Here is a 27,723-nt window from a genome sequence, read left to right as displayed (position 1 = left end):
GGATGGGTGAAGGGCAGGGGCTGAAGGGAGAGCAGAAGAGGCCCAGCAGATGAAGCCCTCAGCGGGATCAGCCGCTGGAGCCGGCGGGGATTGCTGGGAGCAGGTCCCTGATGCTGGCTCCTCGGAGTGATGGCAGGTGGCAATCTCTCCTTGCTGCAGCTGGAATAAGAGTGGTGATCAAAACAGAGGAGCTCCTTCCTGAAGACAGCCCTGAGAACCCCGAGCTGCACGGGATGTCGGGGCAGTCCGAGGGCAGCTTCCAGAGCCCGGACGAGGAGGCGGCCTGCGAGAGCCCCTACGGCTCCGTGTCCCCCCCGAGGGACCTCCCGGGGACCAGCCTGGGCGACTCCTCCGAGTACGGAGCCGACTTCAGCGAGATCCAGAGGGTCATCGTTCACCACGGGGGCTGCACAGGTGGGACACTGATCTGCACACGTGGTGTGTCAGGGACAGGAGGCCCGGGGGGCTGTGGTGGGTTAGGAAGAGGTGGGGAAGGGGTTGGATGGATATGAGGAGTTAAATTCCTCCAGAACCAGCACCAGAAGGAAGGTTTCTGGCTGCAGCGACTTCTAAGAATGATTCTGGTCACACCTTGAGCTTGGAGGAGGAGGCAGCATGTTCATGGTGGACACAGAACGTGGTCTCTGAGGGCTCCTGTCCTGCTCAGGAGCAGAGCAAGCACTGGCTCAGTCCTCTGAGTCTGGGAAAAGCCCTGGTTACCCACAGAGCCCGAGGGAGGATGTGTCTCAGGCAGCGTTCTGTGAGAGCCCCGGTGAGCCCTGCTCCCAAAACCCCGCTGTGGCAGAGGGCAGGAGGTTGGTGTGAGGTGTGGAGGAGTGGATGGTTGCACACTGGACACTGCTGGAGGATTGTGGGAGGTCCTGCAGGTTGCCACGTGTGGGAGTTGCTCAGGGCAGCTCCACAAGATAGGGAAGAATGTGGCTGGAGCTCTGTGATTTGCAAGCTGCCAGGAGGGAAGGGGAAGGATGAGGTGATTTGTGGAGAGGTGAGATGATGGCACTGAGTGTTTCATGTGTAGAATTCTGCTGGTGGAGTGGCAGATACAGGCCAAGTCCTACAGATGTGCTGTAAGGCTGGGGATGGGAGGTTGGGAATGGTGGGTTCCTTCCTCCTGACGGCTTTGTGGTGGTGTAACACAAACCAGCTCACAGAGAGTTGGGCTCTTGAGGGCCTCAACTCCGTCTTGTGGGTCCTGTGGTCTGCTCAAGGCTTTGTGAGGGAAACCAGCCAAGCCACCAGGGGCTGAAGCTGATCCGTGTCTGAGAGCCACTGCCTCTGCCAGGGCACGGCCCAGCTGGTGGGGCTGGGCAGGAGCTGCAGCCATGCTGGCCGGGATGGGGGCTGAGCCCCCAGGCCCATGGAGGGGGCAGGGAGAAGGACCTGGATTTTCCCTTCCTCAGAGGGAAGAGGCCCATGGCTCTGAGACATCCACTCCCATCGGTTTCCTTTTCTTGGGGAAGTGTAGCTGCTCTTCCTGGGAGAGCATTTAGGCCTGGCTCACAGTCCAGTGTGGGGTGACATGAGAGATGCCCTGTGGGCCTTTTCTTGGGCTGTGCTGGCTGTGTTTCCTGCCGTGTGTCCCTGGGATGGCTGCTCTCACCAAACAAAGTCCCCGGCTCACTTCTGGCCTTGGTGTCACGAAGGGGAGCCCGGCCTGCTGCCATCCATCCCACTCTTGATCCATCCCACTGCTGGGTGCTCTGGGAAGGAGAGGGGTGGGTCTCTCACCACAGCACACGGCAGCAGGGCTGAGGGAAGGGGACAGTCCCAGGCGGGCTGTGCTGTCCCCGGAGCAGAGCTGGCAGCCTGGCGTTGTTTCTGTCGAGCGGTGCCGTGCCAGGGTGTTGTTGCAGCCTGTTGAAAGGGCAGCAGATGGAGCTGCTCTGAAATCACTCAGCCACCCGAGCCCTGCCGAACCCATGGTGCTTTTATCCCTCACATCCTGCAGCACGAAGTTGCCAAACCTTCTGGCAGGTGGTTGGAGCGCACCCTCCAGAGGAGCCTGGCCGGGGTGGTTTGTCTGAACTCCATGTTTGGGGGCACATGGCCCATCCCAGCACTCTGGGCTCCACCTGCAGCCCCATTTGTGGCACAGGCTGGCTCCCAGAGCACAAACAGCTGCAGGAACCCATGCAGGCGTTTCTGCAGCACCCAGGGGTATACGAGGCCACCTCATCCCTCCCAGTGACCCTAATGCTGTTTGGTTTTCCCCCTCAGAGGACGGGATCGTGATCAAGACGGAGGAGGAGGAGGAGGAGGAGGAGGACGACCCCGACACGCTGGAGCCGTGCGCCATGTTCTCGGGCCGGAGCGAGGCGCCGGCGTTCCCCAGCCACGAGGCCGGGCTGGGCTGCGAGGCGCAGTGCAGCTCCAAGGCGCAGCCCCGCAGCCTGGCCCGCGTCAGGAAGCCGTCGGCCTGCGAGAGGGACTCCGGGGACATGAAACCGGCCAGCGGCCAGCAGCGGAACCGGACGCGGGAGAGACCCTACATCTGCCCCGAGTGCGGCAAGAGCTTCATGCTCAAGATCAACTTCATGATCCACCAGCGCAACCACCTCAAGGAAGGGCCCTACGAGTGCCACGAGTGCGACCTCAGCTTCCGCAACAAGCAGCAGTTCCTGCTGCACCAGCGCAGCCACACGCGCCGCGGCGTGGGGGTCCCGCGGCGCCCCGAGCACGGCCTCAAGCCCCCGGCGCGGCCCCCGCCCCCGGGGAAGCCCTACAAGTGCTCCGAGTGCGAGAGCAGCTTCAGCCACAAGTCGAGCCTCAGCAAACACCAGATCACCCACGTCGGGGAGCGGCCCTTCACCTGCGGCGAGTGCCGGAGGAGCTTCCGCCTGCAGATCAGCCTGCTCATGCACCAGAGGATCCACGCCGGCAAGAACGAGATGGCCTTCCTGTGCCCCCAGTGCGGCAAGAACTTCACCCGGCCCTCCCACCTGCTGCGGCACCAGCGGACTCACACCGGCGAGCGGCCCTACCAGTGCAGCCAGTGCGAGAAGACCTTCAGCGAGAAGTCCAAGCTCACCAACCATTACCGCATCCACACGCGGGAGCGCCCGCACGCCTGCGCCGTCTGCGGGAAGGGCTTCATCCGCAAGCACCACCTCCTGGAGCACCAGCGCATCCACACGGGCGAGCGGCCCTACCACTGCACCGAGTGCGGCAAGAACTTCACGCAGAAGCATCACCTCCTGGAGCACCAGCGGGCGCACACCGGCGAGCGGCCCTACCCCTGCACCGAGTGCACCAAGTGCTTCCGCTACAAGCAGTCGCTCAAGTACCACCTGAGGACGCACATGGGAGAGTGAGGGGCTGCCGAGGCTTCCTCTCCCTCCTTCCCTCCATCCCTCCCTTCCTCCTCCTCGTCCTTCTCCTCCACTGATCTCTCCCTCCCTCCCTCCATCCATCTCCCCCCACCCCGGCTCAGGGCATGGACATCAAGGAAGCTTTGTGTGGTAGCGCCGCTGGTCTGGTGGAGACTCGGCTGATTGGAAATAAATTAATGAATTAAAGCAAGCAACGCGCGGCAAAATTAAAAGATTATATGTATAAAAAAATTAACAGAAGCAGCTGATTTAGGGGGAATCATCACCAACGAGCAAACAAACCACCAACAAAAGAAACCTGTACACAGGGTGTTTTGCCGGAGTAGAACTCGTAACTGCTTTTTAAATCTACTGTTTGGTTTTTTTAATAAATGTGGAGGAACTTTTTATTTGATAAGCAACCTTAGGATGGGCAAGATTTTATTTTCAGTTTTGATTTTTGTTTGTTTTGTTGGGTTTTTTGTTTTGTTGGTTTTTTTTGTTAACTGCTCTGTAGGCTGATTCTGGCACAGTCACTTTTTGTCCAGGAGCTCTGTGGAGGTGCTGCCTCGTCCGGGCTGGATGTGACAGGAGGAGCTCCAGCGGGGGGAGGTGAGTAATTAACAGATGCAGCTGATGAGGAAGTTCTGCGTGTGTCTAGACTGGAAGCGCTGATAGGTGCCTGCCCGGCTCGCGGGGCTGTGATGCACTCCTGAATTATACAATAGAATAAAATTCTAGTTGCAGTAAAAGACCCTTTTTCTGGTAGGACCCCTCCACAAGGCTCCCCCAAACCCTCATTAACAGCGCTCAGTCCTCCCACCGGGGGCTGGCCCTGCTGCCCCCGAGGCATGGGGTGCTGTGGGTCTGGCTGTGGGGCCAGCAGGGACTGAGAGCAAGACTTTGTTGTGTTTAACTGCTCTGCTGTCCTTGAGCCGCTGCTGGGGGCATCAACTGTGCCCTCCTCAATGGCAGGAGCAGCTCCAGGCTGGCTCCAAGGAAAGACCTCCCTGCTCCTGGGCACCTGCTGCCAGGGTGGGTGGGACACGATCCATCTCCCTGCTGTTGGTCTGAGCTCCTGTTTGTAGCAGCTCGCTTCCCGGGGATCCCAGCTTGTCCTGGCATCAGCTCCTGAGGTTGGGCTGTGGCTGGTGAGAGCCATCCAAAGGGCTGGGGCTGCGGTGGTGACACCATCTGAAGCTGGGCTGGTGACACCAGCTCCCCAGAGAACACCGGGCTCCCTCCTGGTGCTGTCAGATGTCATGTTGGACAGTGGCATCAATAAACAGAGCAATGATGGGAGAAGTTGTCAGGACCTGTTAATGCCTTTGCAGAACCAAAGTTCTCATCCAAAATCTGGTGTATGAACCCCTCCTAAGTTGGGATTTAAGGCCTCTTCAGTGCTAGAATGTGCCAGAGGGCATCACAGCCACATGGAGCCGCTGAGAGCCACCAGCTGCTCATCGCTGTGGGCAGGAGCATTTTGGGGCTGCTGGGGCAGGATCCTGCCAGGGTTCCTGCCTTTCCACTGCTGGGGTGGTGCCTGCAACTCCCTGGATGAAGTTTGGGGTTTCAGGTCAGGGCGTGCTGTCAGACAGGGGTTGACACTTCCATCTCTGGAAGTTGGCCAGGCTGGATGAGGCTTGGAGCATCTGGGATAGTGGAAGGTGTTCCTGCCCTTCCGGGGAGGTGGAACAAGATGAGCTTTGAGGTCCTTGCTCACCCAAACCATTCTGGGATTCCACGAAAAGTGCTGTGGTGAGGCTGATGTGCTGGGAGGGAGGTGTGGGGGCAGGACAGGAGGGCCTGGCTGCAGCCCTGTGTCCCTCAGCAGCCTCCCTGCATCCCCCTCACCAGGACTGGATGCAAGTATGGGGAAGGAGGAAACGAAAAGCAGAACTGATTCTGGTTCTCAGTGGCTCCTGTCCGTGACACTGGCAGGGACATGGACCTGGCAGAATCCTTTTTTCTTCCTATGAATGGGCAAATTCAGCTTTCTATTGGTAATGAACCAGCTGAGGTGCCTGTACCAGCCTGGCTGTCCCCGGCAGTGCCAGGACCTTGGTGTGGCCCGGCTGGCAGTGCCCGTGCCCTGCTCTGTGTCACTGGCCCCACACAGCAGCTCCTGCCCCTCGTGCTGCTCCTCGCCCGCCACACACGGCTCTAAATCCCAGCCACTGGACACTGCTGGGATTTAACAACATCCCAGTGACCTTCCACAGCTCAAATGTCACCAATCCCTCTGCAGAGACAGCTCCCGTGCCAGTGGGACCACACGGCCAGCACGGCCCTGAGTGCAGGTGGCAGGGACTCTGAAATGCACGGTGGTGACAACAGACAGCGTTGTCCCATGTGGCACACGCACTCGATGGCTCCTGTCCCTGCAGCTTGGGCCACTGGTGACACTCACCCAGCCTTCCCTGGGCTGCTGGAAGAACTGGACAGAGATGCAGCCAGAAAGCAGCTCCAGAACAGGGGACGAGCAGGAGCCACCGCTGTCCCCACCTGGGGGTGAGATGGGTACTGTACCCCCCGGCAGCAGCCCAGGGGCTCCAGATGAGTGGGGACATCAGGCTGTCACCCCGGGGTGCTGCAGGGACAGTGGCCAGGGTCTGGCAGCGCTGTCATGGCCTGTCACAGCTGCTGGCCCAGGGCCTGGCACCCGCCGGGGCAGGGAAGCTGGCAGTGGGTGGCAGGGACACTCAGGAGGGCACGGCCACGGCAGGGCAGTAAGCGCCTGGAGAGGGATTTGTTCGACTGCTTTATCATGTCAGGAGGTGGATGGTGCTCCCCAAAACAGTCCTTGGGCCCCGGCTGGCAGCACAGGAGGGTGGAGGAGGAGCAGAACCGACGGCTGAAGGCGGGACCGCGGTTTGGGCACCCGGCACCCTCCGGCGCTGGGCCCAGGGCAGCAGCACAGCAGGGCCAGCGTGGGCCCAGCAGGCCGAGAAGCACCAGGCGGCTCGAGGGGCTCTGCTTCCCTCACACTGCTGCTGCTGCTGCTGCTGCTGCTCTGCAGCTGGGCTGAGAGTGCAGGAGACACTGGGAGAGGCGCCGGAGCCACGCGGTGTGGGGATGGAGGCCGGAGCGCTCCTGCCCGGAGCAGCCGGGGCTTGGGGGGATTCCGGGCGAGCAGGCCGGGCCGGAGCGCAGGGAGGCACGTGTGTGATGACATGGATACACAAACACAAACACACTCATACTCCTATACACACACACACCCCCCAAGCCCGTTCCCGGCCCTGCAGCCCGGCCCGTTTCCGTCGCGCCCCGGCCCGGCCCCTTCCGTCCGGTCCCGTCGGTGGCGGCCATGGCTGACGAGGTGCTGGCTCTGCGCGAGCAGCTGGTGGCCGAGGCCACCTGCCCCTTGTGCCTGGATTTGTTCGAGCAGCCCGTGCTCACGGCGTGCGGGCACAGCTTCTGCGGGCAGTGCCTGGCGGGCGTGCTGGGGAACCCGCCGCGCTGCGCCGCCTGCCCGCAGTGCCGCGCCCCGGTGGAGCCGGGCTCGCTGCGCCCCATCCGCCCCCTGGGTAACGTGGCCGGGCTGGCCCGGTGCCTGGAGGAGGTGGCGGCGCGGCCGCGGTGTGCCCAGCACGGCAAGCCCCTGGCGCTGTTCTGCGAGCCCTGCGCCGCGCTGCTCTGCGCGCTCTGCCGGGACGGGCCCGAGCACCGGCGGCACCGGGTCCGCCCCGCCGAAGAGGCCGCCCGGGAGCTGCGGGTACGGGGCGGCGCCGCGAGAGGGGCCGGGGGCTCGGGGAGGGGCTGGGGGCCTTGGCTGGCCGCGTGGGGCGGGCGAGGGGCACAGATCAGGGTCCCCTCCGGCCACAGCAGGGGCTGGGGTGCCCTGTGGGCACAGCTCGGTGCCCTGTCCGGGCACGCACCGGGGCTGCCTTCAGGGACAGGCTGGGCTCTGCTCTGGGTGCGGCTCTGGGCCCCCTCCATGCGTGGCTGGGTCTCCTCTGAGCAGGGTGTGCGCTTCCCTCAGGGCACGGCTCTGCCTGCCCTGCACACCCAGCTGAGGCCGTGTCCCTGGCCAGCCACGGATCTGGGGCCTCAGCCGGCTGCTGCCCGCGCTCCCTGTCTGGCTGCCACTTTGGGGGCTGTACCCCACCCTGCTGGGGCTGCTGGTGCTCCCATCGCCTGGCCCCAGCCCACGCAGGAGCCCGGCTCCCTCTCACTGCTCTCCCCTCTGTGTCCCCTTGTGCCCCAGATGTCCCCAGCCAGGTTTCTCCCCCACAGTGTGGGCTGGGGTCTCGGCTTGCTGCAACGCAGGAGCTGACTCAGAGCATGAGGAGTTTGTTAATGCTCCAGCAAATTTATGGGGCATGTCTGAGTCCCTGCTACTGTCACTGCAAACCTCTTCCCAGAAATCACACTTCCAACTTGGAAAGTTGATTTCTCTAATTAAAAAACAATTTAAAGAAACACAAACTCCAGGGTTTCCACATGAAGTTATTCCAGAAATGTTTCTGGCCATAAGAGCTGTGGATGGGGATCTCCCCAGCCTGACTAAAGTGAGGTTGGAGAGGTGGTTGCTGTCTCTGAGGTCAAACCTCACTGCCAGGCACTCAGGGGTCACCCCCAGTGACTCCCCAGACTGGGATTGTCTCCACAGGGGTTGTTTGGTGACCTCATCCCCCTCCCGTGAATGTCACTCCCAAATTAACAGAAATGCCATTTTTTTTATCCCTATGCCAGGAGACACTCCAGGGCAACTTGCTTTCTCTACAAGAACAGAAGGAAAAATGGAAGCACCTAGGAGACCAGAAAAGTGAAGACCTGCAGGTGTGTGTTTCTCCCACCGCTCACCCACGTCTCCCCAGGAATGTCCCAACCTTCCCTCTCCCCATATATATTTATTTCCTTATCCATGCCAGCGTTCTTTTCTCTGTCCAATATCATACGGCCTCCCTTGGCCCATCAACATCCAGACTTGCCACACCTCTCTATGTTCTTCCTGCTGTTGCTGTTCCAAGTTCTGTGTGATCCTTGCCCCCTCTCTGCAGCAGCCGTGTCCCTGCGGAGGCAGCCGGAGGCTGGCTGGGCTCAGGGCCTCCGTGCGGTGCCTTGCAGATGAAGGTGATGTGGGAGCTGCAGCGTGTGCCCGAGACCTTTGAGGAGCTGCAGCGGTGCATGGAGGAGCAGAAGAAGATGCTGCTGGCCCAGCTGGAGCAGAAGTTCCAGGAGCTGGTCAATAAGAGCGAGGAATACACGTCCAGGGTTTTGGAGAGGCAGTCGCTGCTGGACACGGTGATTGCACAGATCCAGGAGAAGCGGGACCAGCCGGCGGTCCAGTTCCTCACGGTGAGGCAGCATCCCCCCCTGGGCACTGTGACCCCTGCTGGGCTGGGGACACCCACCTGGCACCCTCTGCAGCCAGGGGCCATGGTGGGACACTGTGCTGTGACACCGTGCTGTGACAGTGTGCTGTTACACCGTGACATCTCACTGTGAGAGTGTGACACTGCAGTGTGACACCAGGCTGGGACACTGCACACTGACAGTGTGACACTGCAGTGTGACACCAGGCTGGGACACTGCACACTGACAGTGTGACACCAGGCTGGGACACTGCACACTGACAGTGTGACACTGCAGTGTGACACCAGGCTGGGACACTGCACACTGACAGTGTGACACTGCAGTGTGACATCAGGCTGGGACACTGCACACTGACAGTGTGACACTGCAGTGTGACACCAGGCTGGGACACTGCACACTGACAGTGTGACACCAGGCTGGGACACTGCACACTGACAGTGTGACACTGCAGTGTGACACCAGGCTGGGACACTGCACACGGACAGTGTGACACTGCAGTGTGACACCAGGCTGGGACACTGCACACTGACAGTGTGACACCAGGCTGGGACACTGCACACTGACAGTGTGACACTGCAGTGTGACACCAGGCTGGGACACTGCACACTGACACTGTGACACTGCAGTGTGACACCAGGCCGGGACACTGCACAGTGACAGTGTGACACTGCAGTGTGACACCAGGCTGGGACACTGCACACTGACAGTGTGACACTGCAGTGTGACACCAGGCTGGGACACTGCACACTGACAGTGTGACACTGCAGTGTGACATCAGGCTGGGACACTGCACACTGACAGTGTGACACCAGGCTGGGACACTGCACACTGACAGTGTGACACTGCAGTGTGACACCAGGCCGGGACACTGCACACTGACAGTGTGACACTGCAGTGTGACACCAGGCTGGGACACTGCACACTGACAGTGTGACACCAGGCTGGGACACTGCACACTGACAGTGTGACACTGCAGTGTGACACCAGGCTGGGACACTGCACACTGACAGTGTGACACTGCAGTGTGACACCAGGCCGGGACACTGCACACTGACAGTGTGACACTGCAGTGTGACACCAGGCTGGGACACTGCACACTGACAGTGTGACACCAGGCTGGGACACTGCACACTGACAGTGTGACACTGCAGTGTGACACCAGGCCGGGACACTGCACACTGACAGTGTGACACTGCAGTGTGACACCAGGCTGGGACACTGCACACTGACAGTGTGACACTGCAGTGTGACACCAGGCTGGGACACTGCACACTGACAGTGTGACACTGCAGTGTGACACCAGGCCGGGACACTGCACACTGACAGTGTGACACTGCAGTGTGACACCAGGCTGGGACACTGCACACTGACAGTGTGACACCAGGCTGGGACACTGCACACTGACAGTGTGACACTGCAGTGTGACACCAGGCTGGGACACTGCACACTGACAGTGTGACACCAGGCTGGGACACTGCACACTGACAGTGTGACACTGCAGTGTGACACCAGGCTGGGACACTGCACACTGACAGTGTGACACTGCAGTGTGACACCAGGCTGGGACACTGCACACTGACAGTGTGACACCAGGCTGGGACACTGCACACTGACAGTGTGACACTGCAGTGTGACACCAGGCTGGGACACTGCACACTGACAGTGTGACACCAGGCTGGGACACTGCACACTGACAGTGTGACACTGCAGTGTGACACCAGGCTGGGACACTGCACAGTGACACTGTGACACCCCTGTGTGGCACTGTGCTGTGCCCGCTGTGGGTTGGGAGGGCTGGGATGAGGTGTGGGCTGAGCCCCTGCCCCCTTAACCTGCTTGACACAGCTGGGCAGCCACTGCAGCTCCCTGTCCCTCGGCAGTGCCACAGCTCACCTGTGTTTTCTCTCTTGCAGGATGTTGGCACAGTCCTGAGCAGGTATGAAGCAGGCTCGGTGTCCCTCTCCTGCTGCTCAGCTCCTTTGGGCAGAGGTTTGGGAGCGCTGCAGGAGCAGGGAAGGAGGTGGTTTGCCCTGCAGGATATTTGGGATTTCATGAGACGTTACCAGGAACCAGAGGCCACTGCAGCCCTCCTAAAGATGGGGCTCCAGTGCTGACAGCAGGGACACAGCTGCCCTGGGATCTGTGGCTGCAGGGATTTCCCTGTTTCCCTCCTGGCCCTGGCTGGTGGCTGGGCTCTGAGCTCCTCTCCCTGTTCCCCTCAGCTGTGAGGCAGCCAAGGCCCCGATCCCAGAGCCGGTTTCCCCAGAGCTGCAGAGGAGCATTGAGAGCCTCTCTGAGAAGAGCCAGTGGCTTGTGGACATGGTGGATAAATTGAGAGGTAAAGCCGTGCTGGCTCTGTGCTGTGCTTCCCCTGGGCTTGGCTGGCAGTGGGAAATCCTCACTGCTTGGTGCCTCTGCCTGGGGCTCAGGAGCAGAACAGCTGCTGCAGATGGGAACCACCCCGGGATGGGCTTTGCTGGAGCCTGGGGCTCCACATCTGCCTTGCTGCCCTGAAGGGGAGCAGGAAAGGAGCCACAGGAGAGACACTCATGCATCTTCCTTTCCTTCTTCCAGTGAGCCTGCGGAGAGAGATAGACTGGGGCATAAGGGGTGAGTTTCTGGAGCTGATGAGCACAACTGAGGGGGAAATCCTTTCCAGGATGAGTGTCCTCGTGTCCTTGGTGCAGAGATAGGCTCACACCACCTCTAAACCCAGCATCTGTCTAGAATTGGGTCCTCTTGCTTTGACAAGGCCTGCTATTAAAATCCAGGTCTGTCCTTGTGCCAGGCAGTGCCAGGGATGCTGTCCTGTGACACCAGGCAAGGGCCAGGACAGCAGGAGGCCGTGTCAGCTGTGCCCAGTTAAGCAGAGGGGCTGTACATGATTTTAGCTGGCTTTCAGGCATGTTCAGAAGTGCTTTTGCAGATGCTCAGGTTCCACATGATGCAGCGTTGCTGGGCTGAGGTCTGGCTGGCACCATTTCTGCTGAGCCCCCTCTCCACACTCTCCCTTTTTGGGATGATGCCCTTGAGCACAGGAGAGTCGTGCCTCAGTTTCCCCCTGCCGTCCCTGGAGGAGTGGGTTTAGCAGAGGCTCTGGGGTGGTGACACTGCACAGTGCCACCTGTGTGGCCTTGTGGGACGGCCACTGGATGGCAGCAGAACATCCCTGTGGACGGGCAGCTGTGGCTCTGCAGCGAGGTTGCCTGCTTGCTGGGCAGAGCAGAGCAGGGCTCCCAGCTGGGTGAGCCCTTGTCACCGGAGCAGGGACTGGCCTGGCCCCTCCTGCCTTGCAGCAGTGCCTGCTGACACCCACGGGATGCACTGCTCCCCGCAGGCTGCAATATCCAGCAGATCTGGGAGCAGGTTTAGTAAAGCCCATGGTGTCTGTCCCCTGCATGTGGGGACACTGCCTGGCTCAGTCCTGCCTCAGGGAACATCTTTTCCCCCTTGGGTGCCATTGTGGGGACAGTAAGGGTCCCGTGTCCCATGGCACCCGAGGGGGCTGCAGGAGTGCCCGTGGTGCTCCCAGCACACGTCCCAGCCCCGTGGTGGAGGAGAGGTGCTGGTTCTCTTCTCAGCAGGCACAGGCTGATGTTTCTGTCCTCCTTTAGAGCAGGTGAGGTTGGACCCAGAGACGGCGAATCCTTGCCTGATCCTTTCAGACGACTGCAAAACGGTCCGGTACAGCGCTGGAAAAAAATACCTCCCTGACACCCCCAAGAGGTTCACGGCCAGCCTCAGTATCCTGGGCTCCCAGGGGTTCACGTCTGGGAGGCATTACTGGGAGGTGGAGGTCGGGGAAGAGGGCTGCTGGGCCCTGGGGGTGGCCATGGAGTCCGTGCCGAGGAAGGAGTCTCTCGACCTGCACAGATTTGAGAATGTCTGGGCCCTGCAGTTGGACTGGAGGGGCCAGTACAGAGCAGTCTGCATGAGCCCTTACCCGCTGGCACTCAAGGAAAAACTCCAGAGAATCAGGGTCTGCCTGGACTACGAAGCGGGCCAAGTGACCTTCTACAACACAGAGGACATGTTCCAGATCTTGCAGTTGGACGCCACTTTCACTGAGGAAGTCTTCCCATATTTTTGGGTCTTTTCAGAAAAAACCCAGATCCGGGTGTGTGACTGACAGGGTGGGATGGCTGCCGGGCCCCTGCCCGTGCCCTTGGCTGGCTGAGCAGGGAGGAGCTGTGCCAATGACACGGCATCACACTGCAGCCCCACTGCAGCTCTGCCTGGGCTGGATCCTCTCTGCAATTTTCTGCATCTCCTCCTTCTAAATCCTTTGGAACATTAAAGAAGTGCTGTCCTGCCCGGGGGTGTCAGCGTGGTGCTGTCCTGGCTGGATGCCGTGGTGATGGTGTCCTACCCCTCCCTGTGGGCACTGAGACCACAGAATAATCGGGAAGGAGGAGGGAAGGGGCTCTGATTGTCCATGCCAGCCTTTGGCAGCACTGCAGGGCTGGTGGCAGCTGGGCTGGGCTGGCCTGGAGGGTGCAGCCATCCCATACTCGGGAAGCCAGGCTGGAGCCATGATAATGGTGCCTTGAGTTTTAGCTTTCATATTTTTTTGATTCTGTGCTGCTTTGGTGCGTAGTTCTGAGCTTCATGTTAAGTGTTAGCAAGTTCTCTTCACAGGGTAGGTAGACAAAACAATCTTTTTCTAGCTTGAGACCGAGGATACAAAGGCCCGGCCCAAAAAGTAAAAACAACGGTGAATTGAACAGAGAGAAACAAAGCGGATGGAACTTCATAACCTAAAGCTGTAATTGGACAATTAACTCCAATATGCAAATAGACCAAAACTTATAAGTGAGAGACTTCGTGAGCGCTCCTCCATTTTGTGCCTACTTTGGGTCCATCTTGGGCGTAGCCCTGGCCAGGCTCTTGTGCTGCCCAAGATGTAGCCATTAAGGCGTTTTACTAAATACCTGCTTTATTTGTTAACTCTGTCTAGCCCCTGTTACAGGTCAACCTCCATAAGGCCTCAGTTCTGGCACCCCAGATGGGACAGAACCCACAATCCCTGGCTTAGGAAGGCAATGCCTTATGCATTAGTGGTGATAACTGCTCAAAAAGTTTGTAAAAAGGAAAATGTTCAGGAAGCGATATCAGGAGTGAGGGCACCTGGAAGAGCAGCGGGAGCTGGGGGTGTGATGGCGATCTCTGAGATCTGGCGTGCAAGATTTTATGTGGAGTACAAGTGGGGGACTGTCACGTCTCCCTTCTCCTGCTCTTCTGTCTGTGAACCCCATCCTGGTGTCACAGGGATGTGCACTGCCTTATTTCCCCAGCCGCTCACCAAACGCCTCATAAATGGCTTTTGTTCTCATTTGATGAGAAATTATGTGGGAAGGGCTCTTTGAGGAGAAATATATGAGGAGGGCTCTTTGTCTTAGTGAGGCGGTGTTATCTGCTGAGTTTGTGCCTTTTTTCTTTCATGTTCCCCCTTTTCCCCTCACGCCCAAGCTAAAGGGAGACGGCCGGAAACATGGCGGCAAAGGGGCGCCGCTGTGAGGCGGGAACTACATTCCCCAGCATGCAACGCAGGGAGCGGTAACGCGGCGCGCCTGCTAGGGACTCTGGGAAATGTAGTCCTTCCCCCACTCTGGCGCGCATTCCCCCCACTCCGGTTCCCTTGCGTTTCTATTGGTCCAGAGCGACGCCAAGCAACCGCCGTGGGCGGGGCCTGGCCGCGGCGCCGCCGTTCCTACTGGCCGGGGCGCGCGCGGTGGGAGGGGAGGTTTGAAAAAAAACAACCCGCCCCCCGCGGGGCGCCGCGCGCTGATTGGCCGAGCCGCGGTTTGGCGCCAGCTTCGGAGCGGGCGACGGCTACCGGTTGGGGTCAAAACGCCGCGGCGGCCGCGCTGACGGCAGGGACGGGACGGCTCCGCTGCATTCCCGGTCCCACTCCCATGGATCCCACCCCGAGCGCTTCCCACCGCCGCCGCCTCCTGCTTCTCTCGCCGGCGTCTCCCGCCTCGCCCGCCGTGGTCAAGGCGCTCTTTCAGGATGAGCTCTCGCCTGTCTCGGACCTCCGCCTCACCATGGAGCAGCTGGGGCGCGGGTCAGTCCGGGCCCGGGCACTCTCCTTTTTTTCCCCTTTTCTCTCATTTTTCCTGCCGCTGTCGTGATCCCCCCAAAAAAGCGAGGTGTGGAGGCCTTACCTTCCGCACCAAGAGAGATTCTTTCTCTTTTCCCCCGCAGTTCCCGGGCACTTTGTCCCCCCCATTCCCGGGCACTTTGTCCCCCCCATTCCCGGGCACTTTTCCCCCTCTCCAGAGCATTTTTTTGCCCCTCCCGGCCCCGCAGCGAGGCCCAGGGAGGCTCCCCCATAGATAAAAAACCCCAAGGCCTGCTGGAGTCGTTTTCCTTCCGTTCCCTCCACCCCCGTAATTCCCTCCCGCGCGGCGAAGCCTGATGGAATTCAAAAAAGAAAATCCCAAAAAAACCCCAAACCCCCGGGGTGTCTATGCCCCTCTCAAACCCCGAAGCGTGTCCTTTAAGCTCGCCAGGCCCTCGGGAGTGTCTCTGCTCTCCTGTTCCGTCCCCCCAGCCCTCACGGGAGCCCCGGGGGTCTCTCGGGCCCCTTCCCCCTGAGGGCTCGCCCTGCCTGCTCTGCTCCCCACGGGCAGCACCCCTTCTCCCACCCCTTCTCCCGGGGCTGCCCCTGCTCCCCACGAGGCCTCGGCTCGCTCCCTCCCTCCCTGCACGCCTCCATGTGTCCCTCAGGGCCCCCCACCCCTTTGCTGGTGCTCTCCCGCTGCCCCCATCCCACATGGATGCACGCTCTGGGACACCTTCCCCTGCCCTGCTGCTGCTCCGGGCCCTTCCCTGTCTCCCACAAATCCCTTTGTGTCCCTTCCTCGTCCTCCTGCTCCTCTCCCAGGTGCTGCAGGCTGCGCTCTGCAGCTGCTCCATTTTGCTGCTCTCTGGGCTCCCCTAATCCCATTATTCCCACAGCTCCTCCCTCGCGTGGCTCCTGTTTTGTCCCGGTCTCAATGACCCTCCTGGGTTTTATTCCTTGGTTTTCTGTCATTCTCACTTCTGCCACCACCTGCTTTATGCTCCTTCCTGCCTTCAGATTCCTGGGATTCCTGCAAACCATTGGCAGTGCCCCCCTTGGAAGTTATTCAGCCCTTTGATTTTGTGGCCCTGGCTACGTTTTTTTTTGTTTAATTAACCACGTGCTGGAGCCTCACTCAAGTAACTTTTCCCTTACATATGTGAGGCTCCATATGATTTTCTTCTCTCTCAGCACTGAGGTTGAGCAGATAAAACAAAATTTGGGAGATAACTATTTATGAAAATGGGTTTGAATTAGAAATTTGGCAATTTTCTCTATGCAAAACCTGAATTAAAGGGGTGGCTGCCAGAGAGAGGATTGCAGTTCCAGGAAGGATTTCCACTCTGGTGGAAATCCAGGCTGTACCTACCTGCAGTGTTGTTTCTTGCTTTTAAAGCAAATCCCAAATTTTCCTTTCCAGGCAGCATGAAAACCTGGACCAAGAGGTGGGAACCAAAAATGGATTGCACAGATCAGCGTCTTCAGAGTCCACAGACTCAGGTGGGGCTGCCTCAATTAACAAACACTCATTAGGAATTGGAAAGCAATGCACTTCTATGTGGCACTCAGGGTCTGGATTTTTAATTTTTTTTTAAATTTTGCTTTAATTGTCCTGGAGCCTGTGAGCAGTAGGGAGGGAAAGCAAGTCCTCACTGTGTTTTTTCTGTTTAAACCCAAACTGTGGCAGTGAGTGGCTCTGTCCTGTGCTCTCCTCTTACCAGGAGCTGGTTGATGGTCTGAAACCCCTCGGGTCTGGTACTTCCTGGGAGGATTTCCTGTTTTTCACATGAGATGTTTCACCACTGAAAATGAAATAAAATGAAATAAGCTCTCACCCTATAGCTTGTAGATTCCCTCTGGTGCTTCATTGCCTCAGCTCAGGGAAATTACTGATTCCACCTGGATTTATGCCCCATTTTGAGGGCACTTTCAGCCCAAAAAGGACCTTTGTGAAGTGCTGAAGCTCCCAAACCTGGAGCAGGACAGAGCAACCAGCCTTGCCAAAGCCTCCCTTTCTGTGGCTCCTCAGGGATCCGTGCTGGAGTGACTCTGGATGTGTCTGAAAGCTCTGGGGCTGTAGAGCTGTGCTTGCTTTGTGCTTCCCCTTAATTCCAGGACATTCATTTGCTCATTTTTGGGAGCGAGCCCAACATTTCTTTGTAGGTGTAACTAAAAGCATGGCTTGAAAAAAAACCTAAAGGATTAAATTGTTTATCAAGGTGTGTGGTGGATAAACAGAGTATTCCATGCTGATGGCAGCACTCTGCTCCACGTGACAGCCCAGGCAGGGCTTGGGGGGCTTTTTTAAATTCTCCCTGTTTTTCCCCAAGCACTGGTGCTTGATCCACAGCCAAACCCCACAGTGGGGAGTGGCTGTAACTCTTAATTTAGTAATTAATTTATTCTAAAATAGTTATTTTAGAATTACTTATTATAATTTATAATAAATATGTATTATAATAAATAAAAGTATTTAAATTTTATTAAAATTAAATTAAAATTATTATTTAAAATGTATTAAAAATTAAAATTATTAGAATTAAATTAAAATTATTATTTTAAACTTTATTAAAATTAGAATTAAATTAAATATTATTTAAAATTTTATTAAAAATTAAAATTATTAGAATCAAATTAAAATTATTATTTAAAATTTTATTAAAAATTAAAATTATTAGAATTAAATTAAAATTATTATTTAAAATTTTATTAAAATTAAAATTATTATTTAAAATTTTATTAAAAATTAAAACTATTAGAATTAAATTAAAATTATTATTTAAAATTTTATTAAAAATTAAAATTATTAGAATTAAATTATTATTTAAAATTTATTAAAAATAAATTATTAGAATAATTTATTCAACACTGAGGCCAGGCTGCAGGTGGGACTTCCCACATGAATTTCCTGTATCTTTCTGTGGAAATCTTTAGCAGTTGTGATGCTCCCTGGGTATAAATCAGTGGGAACTCTGTGTCTCCTCTGCAGGTTTGGCTTTGGATTCTCCTGGCCCTGCGACCTCACACGACACCATGGAGGACATGTGAGTGGCATCATTTTAACCAAGCTGGGCTGCTGAGCCTGGGAGGGCTTTCCTGCTGCTCCAGAGCTGGAATTCTGGGATTGGCCCTGCCCAGGGCATGCAGTGCTGCCTCTGAGCAGGGTGTTGTGCCAACCACAGGGCACTGGGGCTGCCCCAAGCTCTGTCTAAATGGCATTTTTAACATTTGGTTCCAGTCTGTGCCTTAAGAACCACAGAACCATTTAATTTGGGAAAGACCTCTGAGACCTTCTAGTCCAACCTTTGATCTTTTTGCTTTTAGGTTTGAGAAAGCAATGAAATCCAGCAGGCTGAAGTAAGTATAATTCTATTTTAAATTCTTCCTCGTTGTCTCTTTTAGATTATGGAATTGGGGGGTGATTTCTGTTCATGTCACTGTCTTTTAAAGCAAAATGTTGAAATAAATTTTGGTTCTTTTTCTTTGTAGCTTTCGAATACCTTTCAGAAGAATCCATTCCCTGCCAGTAAGTGAGAGTGGGATTGATGTTTTGTACATGTTAAAGGATTTAGCATGGTTTTGGTTGAATACTTGTTAATTTTCTGGCTTCAACACCAGCTGCTGGGGTGCTTAATGCCAAAACTGCAGTTTGTAAATTCCCAATCTCACTTAATTTAGTGTGAAGTTTCCCTGGTGTGGCTCCATCACTGGTGCACTGAAACATTTTGGTCCCTGTACCAAGATGTCAGCAGAGGATTCCTGCACAGGGTGTGCAGAATTTGTAGTCAGAGGCTTTCCAGCCTTTGTTAACCCTTTAGTGCTTGAGATGTGCTTGTGCAAGGGCTGATGCACAGTCCTGAGCTGTCCTTTCTGTGTTGTAGCAAAGCCTGCTGGGCTCCAGCCCTGCTCTGAAGAGAAACCACTCTGACTCTCTGGACACTGATGCTTTCCAGCCTTTGGAACAGGATGAAAACAAGGAAAATGTGAGTGCTCTTTCCTGATGGCTGTGGGAGGGGAGGCACAGCTGCATCAGCACATCCCTGCACGGGGAATGTGATGGGAAAGGCTTCACTTGCTCCCTGCCAGGCTGTTCTTCAGGCACAACCACCTTTAGCTCAGTTTTCCTGAAGGGAACTTGCAGCTCTCATTGGAGTGGCTGCAATCTGTTGGCAGGTTAATAAAAATTGGGAAGACTTTGCCTGGTTCTGCCTTGGTGCCACTGACCCTGACTCCTCCCTGGCTGTGGCAGAGGAAAATCTGTTCCCACTGCTTGCTCTGGGCAGGAGCTGCCCCCAGAAGGGGTTTGGGGAGGTCACCCCTGGCTGTCCCCATGGGGAGCCCTGGTTCCTCTTGGGTTCAGTGTCCTGGATCTGCCCTGGCTGCTGGGACAAGCCTTGCCTGCCTCCAGGAATGATTTATTTATTCTGCAGAGAATTCACTGACAGGGATAGAGAAGCCCTGCAGCCTGTAGGTGATGCCAAGAGCATAAATGCTGGATTGTGTTAGATGAAACATCTTTAATTTGAAAACCTTCACCTTCAGCCTATTCCTGTTGGCAGCAGGGAGCTGAAATCCAAACTGTCAGGCAGTTTAACAAAATGGAAAAGATAAAAGGATCCAAGCAGCTTAACAGAGTTGGTAATTTTGGTAAAATGATCGTTTTGGTGGTTTTTGTTTCAGGAATCATTTGAGTTCAAGAAGCCAACCAAACCAGCTTCTCGTGGCTTCCGTGATGGAAGAGGTGTTCCTGGAGCCAGGCAGAATTCATCTCCAGCTCAGGTACTTGGTTCTTTTCAACTAATTCTCACCTAATTCTCTTGGGTCAAAATAACCAAATCAGGGTTCTTTCTGAAGTGGTGATGTCAGTCAGGTGCCACATAGAAAAACTTATCTGCCAGATAAGAGAATTCTTCTCACCTTTGGCTCATGAGAAATTTGAAGCATTGTTCTGGGAAAGACAAGTCAGGACAGAGCTGGGGTTCTGCTCAGTAAGGGAAGGGAGTGTGGACATGGATTTGGATTGAAATGATCAGTAAAGTTGATACTGAATGTTCAGGCAGATGCATTTGGAACAACAAACCAAACTCTCTAAATGCAGTTGGGTTTTGTGTCCAGATGTGACATCCACAGAGAAAATGTACTTTATTCATACCCTGTGTAGAAAAAGCAAGTGAAAAATCACTGCACAGAAGCAGCTGGAGGCCAAGCCTTGTCTCAGCTCCCTGGATCCAGCAGCCCTTCCAGAATCCTGCTGATCCCTGCCTGTGCTGCAGCTCAGGGCTGGGATAACCACGGTGTTCCCTGGAGTGCAGAGAGCCCCTCCCTGGCTGCAGCACCCTGCAGGGAGCAGAGGAAATGCTGTTAAACCCCCCTCTGTCTCCCCTCAGCTGCCCGTGGGGGAAACAACCTCTGGGGAACAGGAGAACTCCAGGGCAGCCTTCCTGCAGCAGCATTCCCTGCCCTCCTCGGAGAGTGAGGATGATGATGGCTTCATGGAGCTGCTGGATGACCAGGACTTGAAGGTGTGTGCAGAGGGGGTGGGGTGGAGATCCCCAAATCAGCTCTGTCTGGTGTGCTCTGGCTGCAGGCAGGGTGCTCAGACTGCACCACGCTGGGTTTTTGGGAATCACAGAAGCCCAGACTGCTCTGGGTTGAGAGGGACCTTAAAGCTTATCCAGCTCCAATCCCCTTCACATGGGCAGGGACATCTCCCACAAGGAGATTAATTAGTTCTCATCATCTTTTCTAACTCACACTGGGGTGTCTTTATCTTATAAATGCTCTTTCCTAGAGCAGCCAGTGGGATTTGTTTGGGGTCTGAACAAGGGAATTATTTTTAGTTTGAGAACTGAGGGAATTATTTGAGCAGTTGGCATTTTTCTTTAGAAACTTCCTGAAAAAGTCAGAGGTGATGATTGCTTTGAGCCACTTAGATACAAAACTGTTTGCAAGGGAATCTGAAATGCTTAAAGCCCAGGAGGCTCATCTGTGTTAATCAATCAATGAATTGATAAACTCACCTTCTCCAACATGGCTCTGCTCAGTTCCATTATTTCCTTAAGAACTGCACTGATGATGGAGTTAATGAAATCTCTGAGGCTGCTCTGGCAGCTGAGTGCAGCTGGAATGTTCACCTGAGCCAGGCAGGACTGTCCCTGCAGTGTGTCCTGTGCTCAGGGGGATGAGCAGGAGCTGTCCCTGCAGTGTCCCCTGGTGAGGGGGATGAGCAGGGGCTGTCCCTGCAGTGTGTCCTGTGCTCAGGGGGATGAGCAGGAGCTGTCCCTGCAGTGTCCCATGGTGAGGGGGACAGGAGCTGTCCCTGCAGTGTCCCCTGGAGAGGGGGATGAGCAGGAGCTGTCCCTGCAGTGTCCCCTGGTGAGGGGGACAGGAGCTGTCCCTGCAGTGTGTCCTGTGCTCAGGGGGATGAGCAGGAGCTGTCCCTGCAGTGTGTCCTATGCTCAGGGGGATGAGCAGGAGCTGTCCCTGCAGTGTCCCCTGGTGACAGGGTTGATCAGGAGCTGTCCCTGCAGTGTCCCATGGTGAGGGGGATGATCAGGAGCTGTCCCTGCAGTGTGTCCTGTGCTCAGGGGGATGAGCAGGAGCTGTCCCTGTAGTGTCCCCTGGTGAGGGGGATGAGCAGGAGCTGTCTCTGCAGTGTCCCCTGGTGAGGGGGATGAGCAGGAGCTGTCCCTGTAGTGTGTCCTGTGCTCAGGGGGATGAGCAGGAGCTGTCCCTGTAGTGTCCCCTGGTGAGGGGGATGAGCAGGAGCTGTCTCTGCAGTGTCCCCTGGTGAGGGGGATGAGCAGGAGCTGTCCCTGTAGTGTCCCATGCTCAGGGGGATGAGCAGGAGCTGTCCCTGCAGTGTGTCCCCTCATGAGGGGGATGAGCAGGAGCTGTCCCTGCAGTGTCCCCTGGTGACAGGGATGATCAGGAGCTGTCCCTGCAGTGTCCCGTGGTGACAGGGATGAGCAGGAGCTGTCCCTGCAGTGTGTCCTGTGCTCAGGGGGATGAGCAGGAGCTGTCCTCTCTTGCAGAACCACGAGGAGATGCCCTCAGACGTGTCCAGTCTCTGGACTGCCCCGCTGGTCATGAGGAGGGCAGACAGTCGGGTGAGTGTCCCCACAAGGGACAGGGGCTGTGCCATCCCACTGTCCCTGCACCCCTAAGAACAGAACGAGCCCTGGCATAACCCCCTGCACAATTCCCTTATCTCTGGAGCAGCTCACCTGGCAGACTTTGTCAGGGTGGAACTATTGGTGTTTATAGGAATAGAATTTCTTCTTGCACTTCATAAATGTGAGAAGATCTTGACTTCCCTTATCAGAGTCTTGGCATATGTGGAATTCACTCTGCAGGGACTCACCTGGGATGCTGTAACCTGATGCTTTGATAACAGACTGGGAAAGGAGCTCCAGCAGAAAGCTCCTTAATCTGCTGATAAATTGGCTGCTAATTGATGTAGAGATTTTGCTGGCTCTTTATCTTGCTTATGGTGCCCCAAGCTCCCCCAGTAACAAGTGTTACTGGAAATGCAAAGCCTGGATAATTCAGATTAACAGCCCCCTGTTGCTCTGCAGTGGTGGTGCCTTAAATGAAGCCAAGTCTGGAATAATCTGAAAGCCTGAGTTGTGTTTATTTTCTTTTGTAAACCTTTGCTGGACAACTCAACTCCTCCCTCGTAGGCCAAGCGGTGCCGGCTCTTTGGCTCTTCATCCATGTCAAGCATTGCAGGAAGAACCACCCAGAAAAGGATGGAGAGGTCCCAGGAGGAGAATTCTCCAGGGAAAAGCAAGAAGAGGAAAAGCCTGCCCGGAACATCCGAGGACTCCACGGTTGGTGGCTCAGCATCCAGTTTGTGACACAGGAATGATGAGGGGAGATGCAGAGTTGGGGTCTGGTTTCTGAAGGCTGGTGGGAGCTTTTCCAGGTGGATTCCACAGTCCTGAAGCTGAGCTTTGCCCTGAGGGGCAGCTCAGGGCTTGGGAGTGCACTCCAAGCTGTCAGCTGTGGGAAACAGGGAACGGGACGTGTTTGCCCTCATGGATCTCTGACCTGTGTCCTGCAGAGCCTGAAGCTGGTGAGGACCCAGCCCTCCACAGCAGAGATTGAGAGCATTTTGGACAGTGACCAGAGGGACCTTATCGGGGACTTCTCCAAGGTAATTCCAGAGATTCCATGGCCAAGTGTTGAATGAAGTGTTTCAAGGGCCTCTCTTGGTGGGGATGTCTCAAACCAGCCCAGAAAAACACTTCCCTTTGTAGAGGCTCTTCTATTCCCTCATAAACCTGCCTTGCTTCTTTGGACTTGATCTTGGAGCTCTTTTCCAACCTTAACAATTCCTTGGTCTTCAAACAACCAGGAGAGGCCCTTGGTGAGAAGGGGATGGCCCAGGTTGGACACAAACTGATCCATTTGTGGTTAAAGCCCTATAAAATCCTCTAGTGTAGGAGCCAAAAATGAAATTCTGTGCCTGATTTTAGCATTCTTAGGAGCTTTAACTCCTGCAGAGGTTCTGGCCAGCAGAGTATCTGTTAGGGAGTGAACTGCTGGATGCTGTGCTGTCACCCACGTGACTCACAGCTGGAGTTTTCTCAATCCTGTCTCTTCCAGAGTTATTTATTTGACACTGTCGATGGGAAACATCAAGATTTAAAATACATTGACTCTGAAATGGTGAGTGCTCCAAGGGACCCAGAAAAATCCTTTAGTGGGGGTTGGGGAACAGCCCAAAAATGGCTTGAAACAACTAAACTCTGCTTTTTGTGGTCTTTTTTTCTCAGATTGTGTCTGTGCTGACTGGGAAGTTTGAGAGCTTCATCAAGCAGTGTGTGATAATTGACTGTAGATACCCCTATGAGTATGAAGGGGGGCACATCAAGGTAGGTTGGCCCCATAAGAGCAGTGCAGGTGGTCTGAAGCTGCAGCCTGGGGTCGCTGGGATCCCTGTGGGGCTGATTTTTATCCAAGGCCCTGTGGATATGTCATTGCTGAGGGGCCCCTCTGGGATCCTGTCGTGCTCACCCACTGCCTGGGTTTGGACACTGAGCCCACATGTGGGCCATGAAGTGGCTGCTCCTCCAAAAGAGGGGACATTCTGCTCTCTGTAAGCAGAGGAGGGGCCTGTGGCCCTCAGGGTGACAGAGGTTCCAGAGGAGGATGTGACACTCTGTGTCCAGCATCCTCATAGCTCAGGAGGCTAAAATTGGAATGCTAAACTTCATTTCAATGACTTCAAAGGAAAAATGGCTGTGTAAAACAACCAGGAACAGGTCACCCAGACAGCTTGTGGTGTTACAGCCCCTTTCAGAGCCTAGAGGGGCTCCAGCAGAGCTGGAGAGGGACTTGGGGCAAAGCACGGAGGGACAGGACACAGGGAATGGGTTCCACTGCCAGAGGGCAGGGAGGGATGGGAGATTGGGAAGGAATCACAGAGCCAATTCCAGAGTGTCTGTGGTGCTCTGGTGGGGTTTAGAGCTGTACTGGGAGAGGGTTCCAGGCTGTCCCTGGTGGGGTTTGGAGCTGTGCTGGGAGAGGGTTCCAGGCTGTCCCTGGTGTCCTGGTGGGGTTTGGAGCTGTGCTGGGAGAGGGTTCCAGGCTGTCCCTGGTGTCCTCCTGGTGGGGTTTGGAGCTGTGCTGGGAGAGGGTTCCAGGCTGTCCCTGGTGGGGTTTGGAGCTGTGCTGGGTCTGTGGTGTCCTGGTGGGGTTTGGAGCTGTGCTGGGAGAGGGTTCCAGGCTGTCCCTGGTGGGGTTTGGAGCTGTGCTGGGAGAGGGTTCCAGAGCTCCTGCAAACCCAGATGAGGAATTGGTTCCCAAGGGCGTGGGATGAGTTCGTGGCTGTCCCTCCCGCTCAGTGCTTGGACTCTGCCCTTGCAGGGTGCCATAAACCTGCACATGGAAGAGGAGGTGCAGAACTTCCTGCTGAAGAAGCCCATCCCGCCGTCGGAGGACAAGCGCGTCATCGTGGTGTTCCACTGCGAGTTCTCCTCGGAGCGGGGCCCGCGCATGTGAGCTCCTCTCCCTGGCACCAGCTCCCACTGGCAGAGCCTGGCCTGGCTCCCCTTGCCGTGCACGGGGTGGCTGTCACCCCTGGCAGGGTTTGGCACAGCCTGGAGGAGCCGTGCTGGGCCTGGGCTGCAGCACTGCAATGTTCAGAGGGGAAGGGAAAACCCTCTGGGCTGTGGGGCTGCTCAGGTTCTCCCTGGCAGCTCCAGCTCCTCCTTTGAGGGGTGGGGGGTTTGGATGGGAGTTACTTTGGGTGGGTGTGGGATTTAACAGGGGAATTTCCCTGCTGCAGGTGCCGGTTTGTGAGGGAGCAGGACAGGCTGAGCAATGAGTACCCCAACCTGCACTACCCAGAGCTCTACGTGCTCAAGGGGGGCTACAAGGATTTCTTTGCGAGGTGCCAGGTGGGTAACGTGGATTCTTCATCCCTGGAAGTGTCTGAGGCCAGGTGGGAAGGGGTTTGGAGCAGCCTGGGACAGTGGAAGGTGTCCATGCCATGGCAGGGCATGGAACAAGATCTTTAAGATCCCTCCAACTCAAGCCTTTCTATGGTCTCTCACACACAGATAAATAATATTAATTCCTTCCTACTCAAACTTCTCTTTGGGGCAGAGTGCTTTGGCTGGGGGGCTTTTCCTCCTCTCTCTCTTTCATTGGGCTGTTCCCAGAGCAGCTCAGCCTGTTCTGTGTCTTGGAGCTGCCTTCCTGCCATAGCTGAAGGGCTTTTCCACCTGTCTCAAATAAAATAGAAGTGGTTTCTGCCCCTTTAGAAGAAGCTGTCACGCAGAGAAAGGATTTCAGCCTGCTCAGAGCAGGGGAGAAGACAAGGCTTGACAGTAATTGCTGGATAATGAATGGAAACCTGAGGTCTTGTACAGTCCTAAACCAGCCAAATTGAAAACCTGAGCTCGGAGTTTGCAGCCTCTAATTGAGACAAGGAAACTAAAACCCACCCCCCAGTTCTTCCCAGCACTTCAGGGCTGGGATTTCTCCTGTCCTTGGCTCCTGCAGCATTTCCATGGTCCCAGCACTGCTGGGATCTGTCCTGCTGCTCAGCTCCTCAGACCCCACACTTCCAGTCATCCCTGGGAGGTGGGAGATACCTGTCCATGGCCAGCTGGATGGGGCTGTCAGCCCCTTCCCTGGGGGATGTTGGCTCTCCCAGCACTGCAGCTGATGGCAGTGCTGCCCGGTTTTGGCTCTCCCTGCCATCTGCTGCCTGCCCTGGGCTGAGTGACACCGGGGTTTGGGGTGTCCCTGTGGCTTTTGGGTTGTCCTGAGGAGAGGCCTCAAGGTGGCAGCACGGGACAGGCGAGGGCAGCTCCCTGGGAGCCGGGAGCTGTCCCGGATCATGGAATGCTCGGGGCTGGAGGGGACCCGCAGTGATCGGTGGTCCCTGAATCCACGACCTTGCCGTGATCAGCCACCCTGCTCCGACCAACTGAGCTGGAACATCTTCCAGTCTGTGCCTTGCGAGGTGAACTCTCAGCCAGCTCAGCCTGTGTGCTGTCTGCCAGGGAATTTGGGACGAGAGCCCCGCACACAAAGCCCTCGTTCTGATGGCTGTAACCTGAATCTCGCCGGGCTCTGTGTGTCCTGCCTGGAAGGGGGGTCTGTCCCTGTTTGCTGCAGTGGCTGCTGCTGCTGGTATCACCACTGAGGTGACCCCAGCTCGTGTTTCCCCAGAGCTTCTGCGAGCCCCAGAGCTACCGCCCGATGCACCACAAGGACTTCAAGGAGGACCTGAAGAGGTTCCGCACCAAGAGCCGCACCTGGGCCGGCGAGAAGAGCAAGAGGGAGATGTACAGTCGCCTCAAGAAGCTCTGAGGGCTGCAGGGCCCTGCAAGGACTGCCCAGCCCGGGGGCTGCAGTGGGACAGCCACGTGTTCCTGTGCTCCCACCCCCCTGGGTGCCTCCTCCCTGGGATCACCTGGACCTCGGCCCCGCGAGCCGCATTCCGGCTGGGAGCTGCCTTGGGATTCTTTTGGTTACGTTGCTTCGTGAAAATGTTGTGGCTTCTCGTGTTGTGTGACACCCCCAGATGGCCCAGGGAGGGTGGGGACAGCCTCGTGGGGCTGGGCTCGGTGTCAGCACTGCCAGGGAATCGTAGTTCCTGTTAATTTTTTAAATGCTTAATTTTATTTAAATACAGTCAAACGAAGCCAATACCGCTGCGGTTGGATCATCTGGATTGTACTTAAACCTTGTTTCTGCTCCAGGGCGACCTGCTGGGGGGGATTGGGGGGGTCATTGTTTTTCTCTGCTGCAGTTTTGGTTCTGTGTAGCATTGTGGGAAGGAAAATGGGAACTAGCCCGTGGTGGCTCAGGATTCCCACCTGGGCCAGCGCTGCGGGAAGCCCTGGGAGCCCATCTGAGGCAAACTGCTTATTGTTCATAAACATCACATTCACCTCGTTCACTCCAGGGTGTTTCATTTCATGGTCTGTCTGTGTTGGTGTTTTGGTGGAGGGAGAGGTTTTGGGAGCTGAGGGGGTTCAGCAGTTGGGTTCTCAGTGCTGTCGCTGCTCCCTCTGAGCCTGTGAGTTGTTGTTCTTATCCTGGAGTGTTGCCAGAGCAGATCCTGGCTGTGAGGGTCCCAGAAGCTGCTCTGACACCTCTTCCCCGGGGGTGGCTGTGGCCACTTCTCCATCTGCCAGGAAAGGCAGGAGGTGGGATCTATCCCTGGGGGAAGCAGATCTTCCTCAGCTGTGCTGGACCCCACAGATGAGGGAGTTCTGCAGTCCCAAACTGCTTTGCTGCTGGTTTTGGGGTCACTTCAGCCCCAACTCAAATCCATCTTCCTCACACCAACTTCCAAGTGAAAACTGGTGCTCCTGGGAAGCTCCACGTGCCTGGGAACTTCCTGGTTTGCTCTGTTGTATCCATGTCAAAAAAATACTGAAATGGGGGTGCCTTATGTGGAATTTTAACTTGCTTTTTTTTTTTGAAACCTATTTCTTAAAACCTGCTGTTAATCCTTTTGCTCCCAAGAGGATTAAACTT

At 55.9% G+C, this 27,723-nt stretch overlaps 3 protein-coding genes across 3 annotated transcripts in view; all 3 read left to right on the top strand.

The window, feature by feature from the left end:
- Positions 1 to 4,085, top strand: part of LOC135286691 (uncharacterized) — a 34,445-nt gene extending 30,360 nt beyond the window's left edge. The window contains exons 22-23 of the mRNA XM_064399827.1: positions 160 to 414; positions 2,239 to 4,085. Of these exons, the coding sequence (XP_064255897.1) occupies positions 160 to 414; positions 2,239 to 3,332 (1,349 nt within the window). The 3' untranslated portion in view covers positions 3,333 to 4,085. The remainder of the gene's footprint in view (positions 1 to 159; positions 415 to 2,238) is intronic.
- Positions 4,086 to 6,602: 2,517 nt separating this feature from the next.
- LOC135296321 (E3 ubiquitin-protein ligase TRIM7-like) lies at positions 6,603 to 14,318 on the top strand. Its single transcript, XM_064412564.1, has 7 exons — positions 6,603 to 7,047; positions 8,028 to 8,114; positions 8,403 to 8,633; positions 10,565 to 10,587; positions 10,874 to 10,989; positions 11,226 to 11,261; positions 12,266 to 14,318. Exons 1-7 carry the CDS (start codon positions 6,640 to 6,642, stop codon positions 12,778 to 12,780), a joined length of 1,416 nt encoding a protein of 471 aa, XP_064268634.1. The 5' UTR covers positions 6,603 to 6,639; the 3' UTR covers positions 12,781 to 14,318.
- Positions 14,319 to 14,444: 126 nt separating this feature from the next.
- On the top strand, positions 14,445 to 27,139 carry CDC25A (cell division cycle 25A). Its single transcript, XM_064412459.1, has 16 exons — positions 14,445 to 14,718; positions 16,139 to 16,218; positions 17,708 to 17,762; positions 18,043 to 18,075; positions 18,208 to 18,244; positions 18,600 to 18,701; positions 19,399 to 19,497; positions 20,106 to 20,240; positions 21,753 to 21,827; positions 22,401 to 22,550; positions 22,784 to 22,876; positions 23,329 to 23,391; positions 23,499 to 23,597; positions 24,592 to 24,722; positions 25,013 to 25,124; positions 26,407 to 27,139. Exons 1-16 carry the CDS (start codon positions 14,567 to 14,569, stop codon positions 26,545 to 26,547), a joined length of 1,557 nt encoding a protein of 518 aa, XP_064268529.1. The 5' UTR covers positions 14,445 to 14,566; the 3' UTR covers positions 26,548 to 27,139.
- The last annotated feature ends 584 nt before the right edge of the window (positions 27,140 to 27,723 follow it).

The sequence above is a fragment of the Passer domesticus genome, chromosome 1, assembly GCF_036417665.1.
Source record: "Passer domesticus isolate bPasDom1 chromosome 1, bPasDom1.hap1, whole genome shotgun sequence".
Taxonomy (NCBI): Eukaryota; Metazoa; Chordata; class Aves; order Passeriformes; family Passeridae; genus Passer; species Passer domesticus.
Note: the sequence above shows the minus strand (reverse complement) of the source record. Positions and strands in the feature narration are given on the sequence as shown.

Excerpts from the sequence above, each read along its gene's own strand:
- LOC135296321 (XM_064412564.1), top strand. The coding sequence starts at position 6,640 with ATGGCTGACGAGGTGCTGGCTCTGCGCGAGCAGCTGGTGGCCGAGGCC. Across the intron at positions 7,048-8,027 it reads AGGCCGCCCGGGAGCTGCGG|GAGACACTCCAGGGCAACTT; the intron begins GTACGGGGCGGC and ends TCCCTATGCCAG. Across the intron at positions 8,634-10,564 it reads CGGCGGTCCAGTTCCTCACG|GATGTTGGCACAGTCCTGAG; the intron begins GTGAGGCAGCAT and ends TCTCTCTTGCAG.
- CDC25A (XM_064412459.1), top strand. The coding sequence starts at position 14,567 with ATGGATCCCACCCCGAGCGCTTCCCACCGCCGCCGCCTCCTGCTTCTC. Across the intron at positions 14,719-16,138 it reads ATGGAGCAGCTGGGGCGCGG|GCAGCATGAAAACCTGGACC; the intron begins GTCAGTCCGGGC and ends TTTCCTTTCCAG. Across the intron at positions 18,245-18,599 it reads GAAGAATCCATTCCCTGCCA|CAAAGCCTGCTGGGCTCCAG; the intron begins GTAAGTGAGAGT and ends TCTGTGTTGTAG.